This window comes from Tyto alba, unplaced genomic scaffold (genome assembly GCF_018691265.1).
Source record: "Tyto alba isolate M040663 unplaced genomic scaffold, T.alba_DEE_v4.0 Super-Scaffold_16, whole genome shotgun sequence".
Taxonomy (NCBI): Eukaryota; Metazoa; Chordata; class Aves; order Strigiformes; family Tytonidae; genus Tyto; species Tyto alba.
In genome coordinates this window covers 14,056,222-14,078,623 of record NW_024881278.1, presented here as the reverse complement: position 1 = coordinate 14,078,623, position 22,402 = coordinate 14,056,222, and the positions used below count along the sequence as shown (strand labels likewise).

The 22,402-nt window shown below is 54.2% G+C and overlaps 1 protein-coding gene across 1 annotated transcript in view; it reads right to left on the bottom strand.

The window, feature by feature from the left end:
• Positions 1-3,501: 3,501 nt before the first annotated feature.
• Positions 3,502-22,402, bottom strand: part of ITPKB (inositol-trisphosphate 3-kinase B) — a 70,636-nt gene continuing 51,735 nt past the window's right edge. The window contains exons 3-8 of the mRNA XM_042789708.1: positions 19,470-19,569; positions 18,642-18,855; positions 15,433-15,637; positions 10,174-10,275; positions 8,522-8,593; positions 3,502-5,980 (exon numbers count right to left, since the gene is read on the bottom strand). Of these exons, the coding sequence (XP_042645642.1) occupies positions 5,765-5,980; positions 8,522-8,593; positions 10,174-10,275; positions 15,433-15,637; positions 18,642-18,855; positions 19,470-19,569 (909 nt within the window). The 3' untranslated portion in view covers positions 3,502-5,764. The remainder of the gene's footprint in view (positions 5,981-8,521; positions 8,594-10,173; positions 10,276-15,432; positions 15,638-18,641; positions 18,856-19,469; positions 19,570-22,402) is intronic.

The window sequence follows — 22,402 nt, the reverse complement described above, 5'->3', positions numbered from 1 at the left end:
TGCTCCAGGGTGGAAGCACAGTTTTTCCCTGGAGGGGAGCAGGAGCCCTGGGAGACAGGTCCGCTAAGGGTGGGGAGAGTGGTAGGGGGGGAAAGACAAAACCTGCTAGTAAAAAAGCAACAGCAGCCCCTGGGGCATCTCTCAGAGCAGTAAATCCCCACAGAAAGCCTTCCTTGCCACCCTCCAGTGCCTGGCTGGAGAGCATCGCTAGTGGTGGGGCAGGGGCTGGAGGTGCAGGAGGTGTCAGACCTGTGCCCCCAGCCCCACTCGGGAGTGGGCGAAGCGTGGCCCTGGGAACGGTGGGGCTCATCCCTGGGGCCCCAGGGTGGGCAGCTGATGCTGATTGCAGGAGCAGAGCGTGACCACTTCCATGGGCTTAAAACCGTGTGGGGAAAAACACCAACCAAACTGACAGGTACTACAGCAGGGCCCTGCCTGCTTTCCCCGTTTGCAGGGGTTTTAAAAATCTCATTTTATTTTTCACGCTTCACAGTAACAAAGAACAAATTTGTGGTTGTTTTTTTTTTTTTTAAGGCCAAGGAAGAGAAAAAAGCCCAGACCCAAACGAGGCCAGGGACTGTAGGTTGGAAAACTGTCCCCCAGGATGGCAGTGGCTGTCCCTCGGGGGTCTGGGGTGGCAGCGGGCCCCAGCCCGGGACAGGCGCAGGGGTTGGGGGGGGGGGGGGGGGGGGGGAGACGCCTTTCCCCAAATTCCCGCTCCCAGAAACGGGCGCTCCCACCCAGAAACGGGATGCGGGCAGCACCAAGCTCTTCATCCACCCTCCCTGCTCCGGCGGGGGCCTGGGGCTTGGTGGGGAGGGGGTTAATTCATTTTAACGGCACACACCGCCCCCCCCCCCCCCCCCCCCCCCCCGCCCCGCAGCCTGCCGCCGGGGGAGCATCGCCACCTCCCGGGGCCCGGGGGAAGCGCCGGGCAGCCCCGGCCCGGCCCCGGTGGCGCGGGGGGGGCCGGTTCCACCCCACGCGGGCCCGCGGCAAGTGGAACGTGGGTGGGTGTGTGTTGGGGGGGATGTCGAGAAGGGGAGCGGGGCTCGTTTTTTCAGGTACGGGTACGGCGGGACGTTTAAGGGGTTAAAACCCAACGCGAGCCCTCCCCACGGAAACCTGTGGGATGCACAGACACACACCACCACCCACCCCACCCCCCCGCCAGTAGGGCACCAGCACACGCGTGATTTCCAAACCAGCAGGACCCTGGAGCTGCCAGGCACATCCCCAAGCCAGAATGGCTGAGGTGAAGGGCAGCCCCAAGCTGATAAGACATTTCCCCCCCCCCCCTCCTTCCCCCGGTGCTCCCCCCTTCCTCCAGCCATGCACCCCCCCTGCAGCACCGAAACCCCTGGGGTGAGCCCCTTTCCCATGCTGGCAGACCCCCCTCGCTCCGCTTCCCCCCCCCCCCCCCCCACCCCGGCAGCACCCAGCACCCACAGCAGAGCCGCAGGGGGACGGGGCCCTGGGTGAAACCCAAAGGGGGTTGTTGCCAACTTCCAAGCTGCCAGACTCCCTGCACCCCCAGAGACGGCAGCGAGAGCGTGCCGGGGGGAAAAGCCCATTGCTGGCAGCACCAGCCCCAAAATTGCAGCATTTCAGCACCCCACACCTCAGTGTGAGAAAACCCTCCCTGGTAGAGCCCAGACTCCCCCTAGTCTCCCCACAGATTCATTTATGGCCAGCAGGAGGTAAGTAGCAGTGACTTACGTAATTTATTTAAGCACTTAAGACCCTCCTTTTGAGGTCTCATAGCTCAGGCAGCACAACCCCCTCCAGCCCTTTCTCAGGGCAGGGGCAGTAGCACTGCCCTGCATCATTCATAGTGGGAATAAAACACCCCTAGAATGGCTTCCCAGAGACCCCCCAAACCACACAGCTGTGCTACTAACAACTCACACCACTTAAACCCTTCTAAGCCACCCTAACAAAGCCCTCCACCTTCAGAGGTTGCAATGCCCAGCTGGCCCCCAGCACCCCCTTATTTATAGGAGGCTCATTCTTGCAAGTAGTACCTAATTATATAATTGTGAAGAAAATTAGCTGTCCCCTCCCCACCCACAGCCTGAGCAGGCTGCCTTACACCCCTGCGGCACTGCTGGAGGTGCTGGGAGTTACTGTGTTAATACAAGTGCTGGCCTCTCTTCTCTATATTGAGCTTATCAATCCTTGGAGTGTCAAGGAGCCCAGGACTTTGCTTTGGGGGTACAGCAAAGCCAGGTCGGGGGGCAAGCAGGGCTCTTGCTGTGACATGCATCATGCTGCACTGGCAGCACTGGCTCAGCACCGGGGCCTGCCCCTTTGGGTGCATAAAGCCTCAGGCTCAGCAGACACCAACAGTCATGAAGGGTCTGACTTTCCCTGACTTTTCCCTTCCCCTCTCTGCCACAACATCATGTTACTGGAGTTTGGGGGGGGGCTTTTGTTTTCCCTCCCCTCCCAGGTAAGAAGAAGAGTCATGGACTGGGGAGACTCTGTGGCCCCCCAGAAGTGGAGCTGTAAGTAAAACATAGGCAGTCGGTGACGATGCTGCCCGAGTGTGCAAGCCAGCCGCGCAGGAAGCATGCACGCCTTTCTCACAGCCCACGAGAGATCGCTCGGTGCACGTATAGCAGCCTCGCGTCTGTAACACCACCAGCCCTTCCTCGTAACAACAGGTTTCTAAGCAAAGTCCATGCTGGGTTTCTCCCACAGTTTGTTTCAGAGGCACCATGGCGAGCGGCAGAGATGCTGCAGGGATGGGTCCCCGGGGCCAGGGCTGCTCCTGGGGGGTCTGAGCATTAAATCTGACTTTCCTATGGGGCAGCCCACCCACCCCCCCTGGCCACGTCTGTCCCAGGACAGGCTCCTGCTCCCCTGTGCTTCCACCACCGACCAGGATGGACTGGAGCTGCCTTCAGGCCCTCCAACCGGAGTTCTCCTTCAGTGCAAAACCAGTCTGGGGCTTTTTTGGTGGCCTTTGGTCCCAAGCCCTCCCTCCGGCGCTGCCCGTGGGGTGGCTGCAAGGGATAGGAGCAGGGGACGTGCGTGGCTGTGCCAGGCAGCTCTGGCGGCCTTGGGTGCTTTGGTATTTTTGAGTGCAGGCGTCGCAGGGCGGCACTCGGAAACCACTCGGCAGCAGCCACAACGTACTGCTAGTGAAAGGCATAAAGACCAAAAAAAATTCCCAGTGAGGAGCTGCCTTTGGTGGGCTTCCCTGCAGAAGTGGGGGATGGAGAAACTCAGGCCTCTCCTGGGGGTGCCCCCCACCCAGCCGGCACCCCCCGCAGCCCCCGCTCCCTGCAAAGCCAGCTCCTGTTTGTCAGGATCTGTCCCCGGCGCAGGGTCCTTCCCTACTCTTCCTTTACACAGTGTTGCTCCCAGTGCGTGCTGGGGTAAGCAAAGCTGGAGTCTGACTCCCCCCGGAATCATCACGGACACAAAAGCCGGCTGCTGGGTTGTTCCCAGGCTGCCGCAAGCTGCGCAAGGCGGGCACGGGCTGTACACCAGGCAAAAGCTTCCCATATGCCTTTATTTGCAAAGTTACAGGATTTTTTTTACAGGCACTGTGCGTTGGTGTTTCAGACCGGTTCGGATTTTTTTTCTGTATTACCCGATGACCGAGGGATGGTGGGAGCGGGGAAAATCCCTCACAGCAACCGTTCCAGCCTCCAGGAAGGCATAAGACATCTGAGAGGAACAATCTGCTTCTTCCGAAGCCACGAAGCAAAGAATCTGGTTTATAAACAGGCTTAAAAAATAATATACATATAGAAGAGCAGCTTGAAGCTAAAGTACAGCGGTAAGTGGTATGTATCTATGCATATCAGTTCACACCCTTTCTCCAAAGCTAGAAAAAGGATGGTTTAAAAACTAAAAACACGGTTTAAAAAAAAAAAAAAAAAAAAAAGAGGGATTCCATGCATTAAGTTTTAGTGTTTTGTGCAATTAAAATGGGATGAAAATAAATATAACTTAAAAAAACCCCAACCTTTTCCATGACACTAATGGAACCAGAGGCAAGTCTATAAGGCACTTCCACATGGGCTATTCTAGAGAGCCTGGCAAGGAGCGTAAAACAGTGCAACCATTTACAATGGCATCAGATGAGCTGAAGACATCTGTCTGGTGAGATATGAACTGAGAAAAACCTTGGGAGCCTTCAGTCCTCGGGAAAGAGGCTGGGGCACAGCTGTGGGTGGCTTAATGGCCAAGTCCTCCTCCTTATTGCTGCCAGAAGAAGATCTCCCCCACCAAGGGTGCTGGACCCACCGGACGCTGGCAGAGGGGCTCTGGAGCACCACTCCCGGGGAGCAAGATGAGACGGTGGGCTCAGGGATGAAGCAGGCAAGAGATTCGTGGCTGCCAAGCTCCTGCACCACACGTTCCCCATCCTCAACGTGAGGGACTCCCCAGCTCGCCCTGCAGCCTCCCCCCCTCGCCGTCCTCTCGCCGGCTGACCTTTAGCAAGCCAGCCCTGCCGCAGAGCAGGCCGTTTAGTTCAAATGTTCCAGGAAGTTAAAAAATAGCCTCCACCCGAAATAGGGAACTGGGTGTTTTTGCAGGAGCAGGAGTGCAGAGGCTGAACGCGCAGCCCGAGCCGGCGCCAAAGAGCGGCGGCAGTCAGCCAGCTCTGCAGGAAAAAAAGGGGAAGGCAGGGGGGATGGCCGACCCCAACTCTGCTTTGCTGAAGATGACTATCCCAGCCACCTCGAGAGCTGCTTTGCTGCTCTAACCCTTTGCCAGTTGCTGATGAAAATTGTGGAGAAGCTCCAGGCAGGAGGGTCGCCCTGGGCTGGGTGCGGGCATCGGCGGCACTACTCCTACACACGTGCTTGGCTGCTGCCAAACCTGGATAGCTACTTTAGGTCTCATAGTGGTCCCTTATAAGCTATTTTTCTCTCCCCCAGCCCTGCCAAAATTCTTTAATTCCCCGTGGAGGGCTGGGGACCCCAGCTAAGGAGGGCTGGAAGCAGCTCTTAGCAGGGGAGCTGGGTCTCTAGAGAGGAGCGTGAAGTGTTACCCACCAAGGGGGGCCTGAGGGGGAAGTACCAGGCCATGGTAAATACCCACGCCCAGCCTTGTGGCCCCACAGCAGGGAAGAAACCCTCACCCTCCAGTGCCACCTGAAAATAACTGATCAAGCGCTACAGGATCTCCTGAACACAAAGGAAAACCCAAATCTGCCCTTCTAGCATCTCTTAAGGACTCTGCACAGCCAGTTCCCTGGGCTGAAAGGTGCTGGCAAAGACAACTAAAGGGTTCTCACCACAGTATCCTTCACCATCTCCAGGCTTTGCTCATGCACCTGGCTGCCAGAGGGTCCTGGGCACAGCCACTGAGTGTTTTGGGGATGAAGCTAACAATCCCAGTGCTGGAAGAGGATCTTTCCTCCACCAGCCCTCTTAAAGGCCCTCTTAAAATCAGGCTGCACAAGAGACAAAGCGCGATAAGCAGAGCACACACTTGCCTAAGCAACCCCCCCAGGCTGCTCCCGGCCGGCACGGCCGTGTGCTCCCACTGACCCTGCGAGGCCAAGGTTTCAAGTTCAGCTTTTGTTCTGGCAGGTTAGATCTCTATTTACAAGGAGAGGGAAAAAAAAAAAAACAAACCAAAACAAACAAGACAACCTAAAAAAACACATCAAAAACACATTAAATAGGGAGAGTATAGCTTTCAAATGGGAAGGGCGAGGGCTGGAAAGTGTCTTGTAGTGCAGTTCAGATGAGTCAGTCGGGGGCAGGTTGGGGGTAGTGGCAGAGTTGGACGCGTGGCTTTAATGTAAGTCTTCGCTCTGGGACAACTCTGTCAGGATCTGAATGAGGTTGTCCAGCCCCCAGAGGTAGCCGTCCTCTCTGTTCCCTTCCACCCAGGGCACATTGTGCTGGAGAACTTGTCCCTCCGGCAGCGGGGTGGTTTTCCCAAAGTCAATCATCCAGACTTTGGCCTGTTCCTTCTTGTCGTGAATGAAGAGGAGGGAGCTCCCGATTACCTGCGGAGAGGGGAGACCAGTTAGCGGTGCTCCTATTGCTCGTTCTCAGCCAGCTTCGGGGTTTTCAGACACACCTCATCTCAGGCTACGTTTGCAAGAGATGATGCTGAGATTTTGCATGAGCAAAAGCAAGCTCCGTGTTGCTGGCTGTGTTTGCACATGCAAATCAGGTATTCAGACAAGCTGATTTACTCGTACAAATCCCAGCTCTTGGCAGGAGAGGATCAGAAAAACATGGGCACAGAAGATAGAGATGTCATTTTGGAAACTGCGTCAAGGTCCCTGGGGAAGGAATGAGATGAACTGTCTCAGCCTCCAGAGGGGGGATTTTTTTTTCCAAGGCCAGTTCTTTGTGACCGGCTTGTGCTATTCACACACAGCAGCCCCGCAGGCATCACCACAGGGATGGGTACGCTCCAAGCACAAGTTACTTGCAATGTGCTGTCTCCGGCCTGAAACACCATCCAACTGCACCCTGATTCCCCCAAGAATATCCTCCTGGCTTACACAGCGCTCTGGGGATGCAGGGTACAGAGATGCACGTACATGAATTTCCCTTTCCATGGGTTCATTCAGCTGCATCTGCTTTGATGGGCTCTTTTATATCCTGATCAGCCTCTGGGAAAATACTGCAGCAAGTACTGGCCTGGGCAAGCCCACGGGTGCACTTGGGAAGGTGAAGCACATCGTCTCTGACAGCAGAAGTCTCAAGGCCTGTTGCAGCAGGACAAGACCCCACAAGCCCAATGCTCACCCCCCAGGGAGCAAAGAGATGCTCAGCCCGTGAGTACCTCCAGCTCAGCCCCCCAGCCCATCACAGCCTGGCTGCCGCCCAGCAGCAAATTATGTTTATGTCCAAATCATGTCGAATGTGCGTGAACTGGTGGGTTACAAACTCGCTTAACCTTGTATCACAAACAGGGGCCTCTGTGACCAGAGTGCCATGGCTGTTAGCCGACAGGACGCAGTGTGCTGAGCACCCCATAAGCTGTGAGGGTATGTGGAGGAGCACAGCTCTAGGGGCATCCAGCTGCTGCCAGTCCTCCAAAACAGCAGCACTAAATGTTACCAGGGACTCCCATGCCCATGCTACCAGCAGGGTTTAGTTTGAAGTTTGCCTTTCGACAAGGGTGGCAAGCATGCACTGTTTGCAAAAGCTATTACGAATTTACATTTTTGAGGACACTTCCTCTTCCAGCGCATTGGGAAAATGTCCAAGGTCCAGAGATATATATTATTTCCCAGAAACACTTATATTTAGCTCTTCTCCTTCTAAGCTCTTATAGCCCTCTCTTAGCCAGGATAGAGCATTTTAACTCTAAAGAAAAGCCTTTTGCTGACATTCTTTGCTTGCCTGTCCTGGGTCACCAAATTTTCCTGCAGCTCTTCAGAGGAGCCCTGCCCAGCGAGGGCCCCGTGGAGGGACACGCAGAGCTTGGCAGACCTTCTGCTGCGCTTCATCTCAAAGTGGGACGGAAAGTCAAAGCTGCTGCTTTTTAATTTTTAAGGAGTGGAAACTCCCTTCAAAACCTCCTTGAAAGGCTGTTTTGTTTCTGTGTTTTCAAATGAAACCCTGGCACTTGGTTTCAGGGAGCGTTTTGTTTTCCGTGTTGAACTGACCCCGAAACCCTCGGTTTCGACATTTCCCTTCCAATTGCCTTACAGTGCGTGGCCCCACCAGCCTCCAGCTCCCAGCAGGACCCTCTGTGTGCAGCTGGGGCTGCGGTGGCTCACGCGGCCCCGGCTGAGGGACCTGGGGCTCCTGGAGCTGTGGCTCCTGCTTCCCAGGAGTCGAGGGTCCCTGTGAGGCTCTTCTACCCATAGACAACACATGCCAAGGACATGCGCTCTCGTGTTTTGTTAAGTAGATGCAGTAGCAAATACTCTTTGCCCATCCTAAAATCAATAAAATTATTCCATTCAATTTCATTAGATTTCATCCAATTCCTATCGAAACGGCCAAAAAATGTAGCGCTTCCTCTTTGGTTTCCCACCAGAATTGAAGTTTCACCATAGAAAATGTTGATTTCATGGACACTAATTTCTGGAGGAAAGTCCTTCCAAGTGAAGAGTCCTGACCGCAGTGCCTCAACCAGCTCAGCAAAGGCACTTTTGGAATATCAGCAATTTATGGCTACGTTGAAGCCTTGTTTGGTCACATGGAGCTACTGGCAGCCAAATGATACCTGACACGCAGTCAGACAGGCACCTCTCTCCAGAAAACCCCTATACTTTTACACTAAAGACTTCTCTCAGTCATATCAACCCATTAGCAGCCTGAATTCCTCCCAGATTGCTTTTAATCTGTATGAACATTGGTTTTCAGTAGATTTGAGCCCGTGTCAGATGCATGAACATTATACCAGTCATCATCTGTATTTCCACTTAAGTATTAGATGAACAGGGATATGAAAATATGGATCTAAAAATAATTTCAAAATTACAAAAATTATCAGCCTCTGATTTTGATTTCTCTCATTGTACAAGCCGAGATCAAACCATTTGCATTTCCAGGCAGATGTATCTAAACACGAGTATTACCTCATGGCACTTGAAGAAAGGGGATGTCTCCAGGGTAGCGCGGATACCCTTCAACCGGTTAAGGTAACTGTTCTGGAATTACAAAAAAAAACAAACAACCCAAGCCATCAGTGCTGCAGGAAGCCTACATAAAAACTGCTGTATGGGGCAGACAGGAAAGTACCCCTCCCAGCATCCTCTCCATGATACCACGTTTGCTCAGAGAGATGCTGGGGATGTCCCTCAGCCACCCTGTGCTCAGCATCCTCCCACAGACCTGTCCCCTGAGAGGATGTCCCTTCTTTTTTGCGATTCACTTATCCTTTTTGGCCTCTGTGGCATCCAGTGAGCGCCTGTGACTTCCAAAACGTAGTGAGAGCATTTGCTTTTGCTGAACATGTGCTTTCTGCTGATTTTCCCTGCTGCATTCATGGTCCTCCCGAGGAGGGAACAGCTAATTCAGCAGTCGCTGATGTGAGTGCACAGCCAGGCTGCTCTTTATCTCTCACCTGCACTCTTTTTTATTAGGTCAACTCTTCACCTCATCTGTCATCTCATCACTCAGTCAGCCAAACATCACGAGACACTTCTGTAACTCCGTACTGGCACTTCTGCAAAGTTGGTACCATGGGTGGAAGGGCTTCCACACTAGTCAGCATTGCAGATCAAGACCCACACGCCTGTTTGAGCATCCCTGCAAATTGCTGGAAGGCACTAAATGTTCTCAGGGGGCCCCTTTGACAGTTTGATTCTGAGGTTTAGATAGAAGGACTAAGCACAGGAACACACACAGCAGGTATCTGTGTGCTATAATACACCTAAATTTTCACACTTTGACTGCGTGGGGAGATGTGGGGGGTCACTGTATTGCAATGGTTTAGCCAAGGAGCCCCACCCAGAGCCAGGGCATGATGGTGTGCGTGGGCTTCAAGCTCTTTGGGGATAAAAATGGAGCCAGGCAACTTCATTTTCAGATCCAGGAATAATCCCTGGGTAACTTGTCAAAGTGAACACTCCAGTTTGAAGGAGGCGGTGCCAAGGGCCACTCCAGCTGGAGCCTTGCATTTGTAGGCTTTATATAGTACAGCTTAAAATGGGAGCGCTTTGTCAAACGGGATATTTGACACAGTCGGTGTAAATTGTTTACAGCTACATCTCTTATTCTCCTGGCAACAGAGAGAAACTTGGGAAATGCCAACTGTGTCTTGCCCATGTGAAGGGTGCCTGGCACAGGCAAGGGGGTGCCTTGGCCACCCGTCCCGTGAGACCGAGCGTGGGGCAGCCCACTCTGCCACGCTGGGAACCCCCACTGCCCACGCCATCACATAGTGGGGGTAAAGAGTGGGCTGGGGGGAGCTGCCATCAGCCCCAGGGATGAGGGGGCAGAGCACGGTTGTGCCCCTGCAGCATGTTTTGGGGACAATCCTGGAGCATCCCCAGCAGATTCGGACCTGGCCTGAGCAGTGCTGCTGCAGCAAACGTGTCCCCTCCCAGCCCCCCTCTGCTCTCCCCTCACCCCTGTGCCAGGATGGCATTTCTCTTTGCCATTCTTCACCCTGTTTTAGGAGTGAGTGCTCAGGCTGCAGCCCCTCAGGGCAGGGAGCTAATGAGCCGAGGGCAGCCGCTGCAGGAGAAGCCCTTTCCCAGCAGCCCCCCAGCACCCCCCCACTCACCAAAATGTTGCGGTTTCCTCTGGTGAACTCCCTGAAGGCCTCCGTGACTTGTTCCTTTGTCCGTGTCTTCTTGAAGTCCCGGTTCACAGTGCCATCCTCTTTCTTGAAAAGAAGGGAGAGCGGTGAGTGGGATGAGGAGGGAGGGAGCTGGGGCAAGGACGGGTGTTTCAGCAGCCACACATACCCCCAAATACAATGTGACCTGCTTTTTTTGGCAGCTGAAGGACCTGTCTATGGAGGAGGTGTGAGAAGAGCTCTCTGTCTTGTGCATCCCAAACTCTCCCGCGGCTCCACTGCTTTGCCCCCTAATGCAAAGAGCAAGTCTCCACCATCATGTATTTGCCGAGGCCACCAGCAACATGGATGAGCTCAACGCCCACCAGAGGCTGGAGACCACCCGTTTCTGGCCACACTGTGCCCAGGATGGCTTCGCAGCGCTGCTGTGGCTGAGCACAGGCTGACCCAGCCTTGGGCTGCACCCCTGCTTGGGGAGGGAAGCAGAACACAACCGCAGCAGGACACAACTAACATCTCAGAAGCAGGTGTAAAAGGCCCTCTGCACTAAGTCCTCCATAAACCACTGAAGCAAGGAGATGAGGAAGGCAGGGACATGAGGAAGGCAGGGACATGAGGAAGGCAGGGACATGAGGAAGGCAGGGACATGAGGAAGGCAGGGACCAAGCCCCACAGCTGTCTTGCCTTGCCAGTCCTTTGATAGCCCATGGACCGCAAGCCCTCAAAAGCAGCAGCCTGGTGCTCTCCTCCGCCTCTTCCCCAGAGGCACATCCATGCTTGGCCTGTCACAAGGATGGCGTGGCTTGGTCTGGCATGGGGATGGCACGCAGCCCGGACCCAGAGGCTCCTGGCTGAACCTTTGGGAAGCTTTGTAGGCCACTTGCCATTTCCCCACCACTGCAGGGGCTCTGATTTTAGATCAGCACATTTCATTGTCCGGAGTGGCCGCAGGTCGGGCAGGCAGAGCTCGCTTCCTGGATACAAGGGGCTATTTTAAAGCACACGTGCTCGTGCTCACAGCTCCACTTGCAGAGCTCCATCCCACCGCTCTGGACAGCTCATTTGCACACAATAGAGAGAAGGGACAGAGGCCAAAAAGACATCCTGTGGGCAGGGGAAGATGAAGTAAGGATGACGAAGCAGAGCAGAGGCTGGGGAAGGAAGAGAGCACAATGAAATCACCTGCCCCAGAGACTTACGTGCCCTGGCAGGACTTTGAGACCCATCCAAGGAAGTGCCCCGAGATGGGGCCACGTGCGTCCCCCCGGACAGAGGGCTGGCTGTGGGCATGGTGGCCAGTCCAGACTGGGGGAAGGCCGAGCACCAAGGCTGTGGAGACCTGGGCAAGGTGAGCCCGGCACCAAACCCACACCTGATGCGTGGTCTGGGTTGAATCACCCAGCGCCCTTCCAGCGTGCGTTTTGCGCAAGTGTTAACAAAGGCGACAAAGAAAGCGATGGGTGAAAAGTCTCAGTCTCCGGGGAAGACTTTGTTTGCACAGAGCACAATCAGTGTACCTAGCTTCAAACCACACTGGACCCAGGCTCTCTGCTTTCTGCCTCATCTCGTGAGGCAGCAGGCCTCGCCAAGGTTGCTCTGGTGCCACGTGAGCCCGCGATGTATAGGGGAAGGGTGCTATGCCCCTATATATTTGCCACGTGAGCCCCGACATGTGGCAGTTCAGAAATCAACCCACCCTCTCCCCGGGGGATGATAGATATCAATTTGGAGAAGTGCCACGGCACTAATTTCACATGTAAAGAGTACAACTTTCCACAAAGCATCCAAGAAAGGAGATGGACTTTTAAGTGCTCCCAAAAATAAATGAGAACCACAGATGGCCTTTCAGATAAGGCAATCTAGGCTTCAGGAAAGCCAAGCAGCCTATCCGTAGCGCTGCTCCCATCATTACCCGCCTCCAGCGGTTTCCTTGCCCAGCCAGAAGCTGCTGCCCTGGGGCTGACAACTGCCACGACATTTACAGGTGTCCAAGCCCCGAGAGGGCTGACTTCCACACAGAGAAATGTGAGGGGGGCTGATAAGGACTATTACAACCTCCGCCCCACCAGCAATTCCAGTTTGCACTGGCGTCACTGGGGCAGGGTTTGGGTCAGCCGGCTCTGTCCCCCAGCACTGTGTCTGGCCTCGGATGGGGTTCATGAGCTGCCTGTCTTGAGAAAGTCTGGTGAGGGCTTTCAGGGCTTGTTCTGGGACCCTGCAAACATCCCAGCCACAGGGAATATCATCTCACCCTGGCTTGCTGCGGGCGATGGTGAGGGGCTCCCCGACCAGAGCAGGAGCTCAGGAGTGACACTTCTTGCAAAGAGCTCCAGTAAGCTTCAATGGGGTCACCAGGGATCACTTGTATTACTTTTAGCATGGTAATTTTATTAATAGCTACTGTTTCTAACAGTTTTGAGCTACTCCACAAAATCAGATGAGTGTCATTATTTCCTTCTGCAGATGAAAATTTCCATTTTAAAGAACCGGATCCTCGAGGCCACCCAGGGAAAGCGAGAGCTCAGCCAGGGAAGGGTCCTCATCCCCATTCCCAACCCTGAGCTGCCTGTTCAGCTCACCTGCCTGAGCTGTCCCAAAGGCTACCATTGCTCCTCTCCTTCCCCTGTGCCCCCTCCCAGCCCGTGTGCCCAGGGCCAAATCCTGCCCTTCCCTAGCACAGCAGGGTGCTCTCCTCTATCAGCCTCTGGGCACAAGTGAGGGGCAGGGCAGAGTCACCCCTGCTCTTCCCAGGGAAGCATCCATAGCAGGAAGGAAAACATGGTGAGACTTGTCATTAGATAATACATTCACGAAATTTCCTCAGAGGGCTCAGCAGCAGCTCAGGACACCAAAGGTGCTTTCCCTGATGTGGAGACTTGACCTCAGACATAGGGCAGATACAGGGATATGGCACAACACAACTGGCTCTACAGCCCTGCTGGAAAAAAAAAGCCAGATGAGAACCAGCGTAAACTGTTAATACTTTAGCTTAGGGGAGAATAATCCAGAAGCTGAGGGATTTAAGGAGAATTACAGTAATTAGAGCCTTGATCAAATTAGTCAGCCCCTAGCAGCATCAGGATTACTCCTGGAGGCCAGCACTTTTCAACATTTTTCAATTAAAGGGCTGCCTCACCCCATTGAATAAATCCACTGCTTACATTGTGCAGCAGCACATTTATGGACGGCTAAAACAGAGGTGCAACTCTCAGCACTCCTTTACGGCTTTTATTTCCCTCCACAGTGTTTTTTTGGCCTGTGTGGGAACATGATTTGGGTTTGTTTTTTACATTTGTCATTTCAAGTAGTTCACGTATGACCTGCTTTTGCCATAAAGCCCCCTAAACGTCCCCAGATCACAGGCTGAGAAGCATCGCTGGAGCCCAAGGATATATCATGTTGGACTATAAACAGACAGATATTCCTGATTATAGCAAGAAAGCAGGGAGAAGAAACAGTGCACGGGAGCTTTGGTCCCAACTGGCCCACTTCTTTTTTATATAGCCTCAGTTTTATAATAAGCACCAGCAAAACAACAGTAATGGGAACTAGGCAAAGGGTTGTCCCGAGCCAGAGGAGCTCACAGTGTGCTCACGGATGCCCGTGGCAGAAAAGGGATTTGGGGAGAGCTGCGGGGAATCAGGGAAGAGCTGCAGGAGCAGGCAAGTGCCCTGACCCAGTGCCGGCCCTGCAGAAAGCCACTGAGGGGAAACACAACCGGCAGCACCTCAGGCAGGGGCATGGGATGGGCAGAGGTGCCTCACGTTGCTCATGAAGGAAAACTCTTTCAGGGGTTCAGCTGAAGGGCTGCTCCTTGGGTTTCTGAGAGTGGCTGAGTTAGAGCTAAATGCAATGGCCTCTGCTGGCCCTGAAACAGTTGAACTAAGAAGGCGCCCTCCTCCCTGTGTGCAACGTGCTCTGTCGGGCTTCCCACAGCCTGGGGACTTCATGCCATCCAGCAGGACAGACGGATCCCTTCCCACCCGCGGTTTGGTATGTGGGTAATCAGAAGCAGTGGCTGTGAGCGACCCACTCCTGCTGATCGCCTTTTAAACCTGTGGTCTAACATTTGCTTGCTGTTTGACTGGTAAGGTCAAGGGAAATGTTACCACGAAAATCTGCAAAATCTAACGTAAAGGCTTTTTGTTTTAATTCTGTCATTTTGACACCACCATCTCTGGTCAAGAGAGGTACAGGAGTTTAAGGCAGCAGAGACCCCGATAGGTATTCAGGGAAAATCCCGGCCAACTCGGAGAGGATAAAAACAATCTGTGATCAAGAGAAGGAAACTCCTCCAACCAAGATACGTGTAGAAGCTGAGCAAGCAGCTGCCTTGAGCTACCGCCTGGGCCCCCAGAGTGCCCCAGGCTTGAGTCACTCCAAGCACAACTTGACTGAGCTCCCCTTAGCTGCCAAGCCAAAGCCATGCCCAGGCACGCAGTGAAACCCTTAGCTCAACTGTGATATTACCTTTAATTCATGTTGGCTGGTTATCAAAAGGTATATGCTGTTGTTAATGTTCATGTAAGTCTTCTATCACTAATAAAACTGCTCTGTGATTACAGACCTAATGCCATTCAAGTGCCATCCCAGACGTCTCTCTCACCACAAGCAAGTCTGCTCCTGAGGAGAAAAACTCCTGGGCTGGCTCATCTAATGGGGCCACAAAAGCATCCCAGCAGGGATCTCCAGAAACGTTGAGTGTTAGCTCTGAGCAAACACAGTCACCAGGTTACACACATGTGCAGGTGCCAACAGAAAGTGCTGCTGCTTGTGTTCGCCCCATTTCATAGGGCTCAGTGGCTGAATTTTTCTGGACGTGGATATAAACACAGCCCCATTACCGACTGCGGCTAAACTCACAGCTTCAACCACAGACCGGCACACGTTCAAGCTGGGATTTGGATTAATGGCTCAGCCTAGCAGCCCAGCCGTATCAAAAGCAAACAACTGATTTGAGTCTTCAAGCCAGAGGACAGCACTTTGCATTTCACAGTCAGGGAAATCAACCAAGCGGCTGATTTAATGAGATTATGGCTAAAACTGTCCTCTTGCACTGATGCCATGAGCTCTCAGAAGAGCAGCGCTGCCCCGGGCCAGGCGCCTGATGAAGGTGGGTCGGCTGCAGGGACTGGGGACGTCCCGCTGTGACACGGTCTCACCCCCAGCCTACAGTGCCTGCGCCTCTGTGAGCGAGGCTGGTTGCCCAGCGCTCCCTGTGCTGCACACCCGGAGCAGCCTCACCTTTATCCCCTCGATCCTGAAGCCCAGCGTGGCCGTTGAGCTGATGGTCTCCCTCCACTGCATGTAGCGGGGCTTGGTTACTGCCCGCAGCATGTTCTCCTCTTCGGTGGGGGCATCGGGGTCCACCTCAATCATCTTCTGGTACATGTCCTTCCTCAGGCTCGGCTTCTTTCGGGCCTTTATCAGCTCCTCTTCCAAATACGTCCTGCAAGGAGTGAGGAGGGAACATCAGCAGGGCCACCACACAAGGTGCCACAGACAGCTCTTGCCCCAGAACTCAGGCCCATCCAGGAGCAGGGCAGCATAGGAAACAACAAAGCAAGCCTCGTGAGTTGATCCTGATTTAATTAGCACCCCATCATCAACACCTGATATCTTTTCAGTTCACCAAGGAACCACAACCCATTTGGCAATAACAAGGCAGGTTATTTCTCACAGGTGCCCACGGGTGTTGCTGCTGTTGCCCCTTGGTCCTGGAGGGAGGAGTGGGGTGGCCTGTCCTCCAATGCTCAGCAAACCTCAGCAGTGACTTAGTGGCTCTCACAAACTAAACGTAGCTTTCAAGATGTGCCCAGGAAACTTCCCACATGCTCTGGGGCCTGGCTGAGTCGAAGGCAAGAGGGAGGTTGCTGCATCCCAGCTCTCGGCGTTAGCTGCTGCTCCCTCTGAGGTCTGGCCCGCGTGGGCGGCTGCTGCCAAAGCTGCTCCTGCACCTTCCCACCCCCTCACCCCGTGCCCTGCCAGGGCTCCGTCTCCCAGGCTGCTAAACAGGGTGTTTTCACACAGGGTGATTTTGCCCAGTATAAGTTTGACTTAAGTAGATTATTTAGCAAAAGCTTCCTGTAGGGGACAGAGCAGAGGAAGGGATACAGCCTTGGCCGGGTGCTTACCATCACCCCCCAGGATCATGGGGTGCAGCTGGGATGGAGGAATGGGGGAAGGAAGATAGAGGGTACAGAGGAGTGTGCAAAGACCTTGGGTTTATGCATCCTTCAGAGGAGTACCACTCTGTGCCAGAGCACACCAGTGGAGAACTTCTGCACTCTGGCATGCAGAAAACCATCAACAACAAAATAATACTTCCTGCAGCAGTAATAAACCGCTATGTAATCCCTCTTGCAGCTCCCAAACCTGCCCCAGCTCAGCCCGGCAAGTATCCAGGCTCTCTCGAAACAACTTGCCAAGCTGGGTAAGATGCCCCAGCAAAATGACACAGAAATGACCCTATCCGTCACCTCCTTCACCCCAAATCCAAACTGCTCACCTCCCACCAACCCATGCCCAGCTCTGCAGAGGGACTGTGCCCTCTCCCCACGTCCCTTGTGTCAAAATCCCAGCCGTGATTGTGCGATTCACCTCCAGAACCAAGCAAAACACACGGAGAGGATGTTAGGCAGCCTATGTGGGACAGCGTTCTTGTGTTTCCCACAGGCTTAGCAGGGCAAACTGGTGCCTCTTCTCAGGGCAGGCATATGACCACTGAGCAGACAACCCTGGGGCACCAGCCCCTTTGAAAAACACTGCAGATAAAAGCGATGAAAGGCTTCAGCTGAGATCACCAAACCCATGATTTACGGGCAGGCAGAATAAAGCAGAAGCATGCTGGGAAGTGCTGCTCATGCTGCTCAGAAAGTTATATTTCCTTTTGATGAGAATGACAGATCATCTATGTCTGCCGTTTGGTCCCCCTGCATCACTCCAGGCCTTGAACCATCACTAGGGCTTAAGAATGGCTAATTTTGTTTAGGGGAAACTGGAGGAGGCTTCTGCTCCCCAAAGCCAGGTTGGCAGGAAAAAAATCAAACCTGTATCTGCCTAGCAGCAAGCTGCTGGCTTAGGGGACAGGTTTAATAGCACTGAGGTTTAGTTTATCTACCAGAGCCTCATCTGTTCGGCTGCAGAAATGCCTCACTCCCCAACACTGGCCCAATTCACCCTCCCTCACCAGCTTCTCCCACACCACCTAATTTAACGATGATGATGCCTGGGCACATTTGCCCCCTTGCCTGCTCAGCCTGTCTTAGCTCCAAAAACCCAGGTGCACAGATCACCCAACCTGTGATCTGTGCGCGGGAGGCTTTCCTCCTCCCAGAGACAGCCACAGGAGTGCCCAGACAGCATAACCAGCAGGTCTTCTTCTGCTGGCTGTCATCTCTGGGTCCAGAGTGGGCCCCATCTCTTTCTCATGGCAGCATGGTGGGTGCCAGCCGGGGCCACGTGGCTGCACCAGGGCCCCCTGCCCTCTCTCCACCCCTCCGGTGGAAAGTATTCCTCGCCTCTTCCCTGACGACAGCACAACATGCCAGTTCGAGTTTCACGTTGGGAGTTCAGGAGGGGAAAAAAAAGATTCCTCCCTCCCACAGAAACCATCAGCTTTTCCAGCAGCGCAAGCGTCTCCGCCGCGTCTGGGCTGCGCCTTCGCCAGTGAGGGGAGTCTCCACCCGCCCCGCCGCCAGCCTGCAGCAGACCCAGGGCCGAGCGGTGACCCGAGGCTGCCCCAAAACTGGCAGCCACCTGGGGCCACCAGCCCTGCTCACATTTGCTCTGGGACACCCTTGTCAGCTGTGTCGCTAGCTCAAAAACTGCTGCTGGCCGAGTGGCTGCAGCTCGGGATCTTGGCGAATCTGTAGATGGTTCTCAAGGAGGACACGGGTAATGTTGCTCATCCGTTAGGAAATGTTTCAGGAACTTTGCATGAAAAGCACTGAACTACTTAGCACACACATTTTATCCTTCAAGTGTGCATGGGAGCAAAGGGTGAGCAGAGGGAAAGTCTCTTGCTCATCGAAGCTGTGCCATTCAAGAGTATTTCTCCCCTCTGGTACCCTGGGCAGGACCTTCCACACCTTCTGCTCCCTGCCCCTTGGCTGTGTCCTCCTGCAGCAGAGGGAGGCAGGTTGCCATCCTCCTGAAAGCTACTGTGCCATTCTGGTGTACCCAAACCCAAACAGCATGCTGTCCCCTCTGCTGCACTAAACCACTTTCCCAGCACATGGGACAGTCAACAAACAGAGAAGGAAAGAGCCTGGTGTGTCCCTCCCGTACCCAGGCTTCCCCATGGCTCCCACCTCGTGCTGTTGGCTTAGCTTTTCGGGAAGGCATGGGAGCCCGGTGTTCCCACTTGTGTGTTTCAGAGGTTTTACCCAGGACATGCATTTATTTTGAGTATCCCATCTCAAGACTTGAACAGCGTCCCCAAAGCCACTCACCTGACCCCCATTTTGCAGTCCATAACGCAGGGGGAGTCAAATTCAGCCAGCAGATCTTCCATCTGGTTGTATCGCTCCCCGTCCTTCACAACGTCGCCGTGGTAGGCAGGAACATAGGGCTTCAGGACATCGTTCATCAGGCGGTCGAGGCAGCGCTGCTCCGATTCACAGTGCTTCTTCAGTATCCTGCCATTGGCCGCTGCCTTGAAACTACCTGAGGGTGACAAGGGACAACGTGGCACTTGCTTTGGATGGGGGATGACGCTGTGCCTTCCCAAAAGAAGAAGCATCTCCGTTTACACCTGCACCCAAAAGAGTCCCCGCAGGCTGGGACTTACAAGCTCGGGCTGCCAGATTCACATGGAGTGTCAGGGGTTTATGCCCAGCAATGTCACGCCTTAAACAGGGCAGAGACCTGCCCCGCAGCACCCGACACATTTCCCTCACAGCCTCTGGGTGCTTCATGGTAGGCTCACACCTTTGTCTCTAGGTTCATGCGTGGGGCACCTCTGTGGTGGGCAGCATCGCCCGCTTTGCTGCGGAGCAGCGAGAGGCCTTGGGTCTCACCCAAAGGACTCAGCTTTCTGCTGCTTGAGAAAAAAGAAGCAGTAATACCCGCTAGCCCTGGGAGACTGAAAGCACAGAGCCCTGCACCTTCACGTCACCCTCCCCAGCATTTAGGTGAGCCACTCTCCTGGGCTAGAGACGTGGGAACTGAAATCTGTGACATTCGTGCAGCAGTCAGAAGCAATTCTTGGCCAACAAAGCCCATTAACCTGAGATAACAAAGAGCCTTTCCACCACTCTGCCCCTCCCCATGCTCCATACCTGCGTGTCCCGCTAGCTGGATCCAAGGGTACTTCTTCTTGAAAGACATCACAAATGGGGACCAGTGCACCATATTCTTGATCTTCCGCCATGACTTGCTCTAAGGGAAAAAAAAATCACGAAGGTGAACGTTATGTTTTAAGCTTTTACTGTCCATAAAGTCACTTCAGGCAGCACGCAGATGTTTTGGACGGGGGAGGAAGCACTGGAGCCAGCACAGGATGGAAGCAAACAGAGAATCTGCTCTTTTCCCATTGCCCTGTGCCAAGTCGGAGCCGCTGGGCCTCGGCTTTACATTCAAAAATCACGAGTAACTTCACTAAAGTGGATGGCGTTACCGTGTTGTTCCAGTTGGCTGCTGCTGCTGCAGAGGGCCCAGCCCCCTGCCTTACCTTGTCTCAGCTCCCCGCACCCCTCTGCAGCAGCAGCAGGGACTTCAACCCATCCCGGGGTACCGCATCAGCTCACGGCAGACGGAGCCAGGAAGGGAGCCCAGGATTTCTGCCCCGCCACAAAACTCAACTCGAGCTCCCGTGGGGAAGGAGAGACACTCGCACAAGCGCACATAGGTCTCACCGCCCGGCTTTTGTTCCCCACTGAAAGGCAGCTGCTTTGTCCATTAAGCTGGCAACCCGCGCGCGGCTGATCCGCCTGTGTTGGCCCATCCATAACTACATTTTAAAGAACAATTCCCTTCTGACATGTTGTGTTTCTTGCCAGATAGATCGCACAAAATTATTTACAGGACTGTAATGAGGGCTGCATCGGACATACGAAAGCCTCCTTCAAAGGCTCTTTCCTGCGAGAGTTTTTCCCTGGATTGTTCTGGGGAATATGCCGCCAGTAAAAGGCAGGGGGACGACCTCTTATCTCGGCCCCAGAAGGCGACGGTGCAAACAAATCAGGCAAACAATATACAGCGGTGACAATGGAAAAATGCTTTCTTGAAGGAGCTGGGACAAACAGACGGCATAGTCCTGGCTGCTCTGAGCTACTGGGTTCAGCCGGAAGCCTACAGATAAATTATCCTCATTTGCTCCGCTCCGAAGGCATGGGAGGGAGCCTTCCAGAAAGCCCAAGTAATCTCTTCCTCGTGTTTGGAGAACCAGCCCCTGTTCCAGTAATGCTTTGCAGACAGGCGGGGAAGAGCCAGCAGCCCCGACTTGCAGTTTGGATGCTTGTCGGGGGTGAACTCACGGCACAGGAATCCGTGCTGGGAACTGCTGACATGTTTAAATGGCGAGGAAGAAGCCAGACAAAGATGTTAGTGTCTAAAGTGGGGAAATCACATCGGGTTACCCCCGCGCCGTACCCCAGCCCCGCCGGGGAGCGGGGGAGCGTCGCACGGAGATGCCGGGGCTGCCCGCACGGTGGGGACCGGGGGGTGGGAGTGGGGAAGAAGAAAGGTCCTTCCCCACCTCCCAGCCCGGGAGGAGCAGGGTGGCCCTTCCTTGGACAACCTCCCGCAGCCGGGAGCGTCCCGGCGCGCCCTGGCACTGGTACAGCAGCGCAGGAATTTGGCAAGCAGCTACCCCAAGCATGGGTTACACCGGGCATCCCCTTCGCCCAGGCTCCTCTGCGCTGCGGGTTTGCTCTGCCGCCCGGCTTGCTTGCTTTGGCAGGGGGGGTCGGGCAGTTCCCTACCTGACATGAGGATGAATGTTTTTATTTCCAAACAGAGTGCCAGAACTTGTGCGCTTTAGCTGTTCTTTGTTCGCCTTTTGGCAGAGAGCAGGAGGGAAGGGAGGGGGGTGTCCCCTCCTTTTGTTTTTAAAATAGTAACATCAAGTCCTGGCTGATGTCATGAAAAAAAGGGGGAAGAAAAAGTCTCCGAGGGAGTTTGGACTCCAGACGAGTATGACCCACCTCCTCTAAAACAAGGAGAAGGAGTCCTCCCCCCACTTATAGCACAGCATCATAAGTCACTCAGTCCCAGGAAACATGCCAAGGCAACGCGCCTTCCCAAGCCAAGATTTTGTTTTTCGGTGGTTAGAGCTTTATAGCTAAAACCTTGAGGTACTTCAAAGCGCAGGCAGAATGAAGGCAAGCGGCTCCGAAGCAGGCAAGGCACCCCGCTTTCCCCTTGCCGGGGCTTTCCCAGGAGCGTGGTGCTCTGCCCCAGCACAGCTCCCAGCACGGGGTAACGGCCCTGAGTCCCCCAGAGACACAGAAACACCACAACAACCTTTCTGCTGAGCTGAACGAGACAGAAAGCCCGTCACTGAGCACACCCTCATGAGGAACAGGTAGCACATCCCCATCCCTTTATACCCGAGGGAAACGTTTTCATCCAGACACCACCTGGTTTCAGGCACACCTTTGGCCAGGGATTTCCAACCCAAGTTTTAAGGACATGTTTAAGGACTTGTTTTATGGAGGGGCTTGAGGCAGCTCTGCCCATCTCAAGCCACTCCCGACTTGATGGAAATAGACTGCAAGGCAAGTTGCTGCTGCTGCAGGGGTCACAGGCAATTCTGCTTCACACAGCCCCTTCCCCGCCCCCGGCTTAGTGGGGGCAACCATGTGGGCACTTGCAGGAGAGGAGGGACCACCCCCTCTGCAATTCCTCCAGGAGTCATTAGATTTTTATTTTACATCTGAGCCCCCTCCCAGTGTAATGAGGGAAAGTTTGCTTCATCAAAAGGAAGCTCTCCCATGCCCTCAGCCCATCACACGTTACTGCCCAGCATGCAAAGCTCACTTTGCAGAGTGCCTGCTGGGTCCAATTTTTTGGGGGTGTGTATGTTTCTATACAAAATGTCCAGTCGCTCTGTTGTGGGAGTGCTCAAAGGGCAGTGAGTTTTGCAAGGGGCAGCTCCCCCAGTAAACCAACCAGAAGGTGCACAACTCCATTTGACTGCTCTCCCAGACTGCCGACCCGCTGCAGGGGAGACATGGAGGCTGGACCATGGAGGAGCGACGCTGGCCAGTGC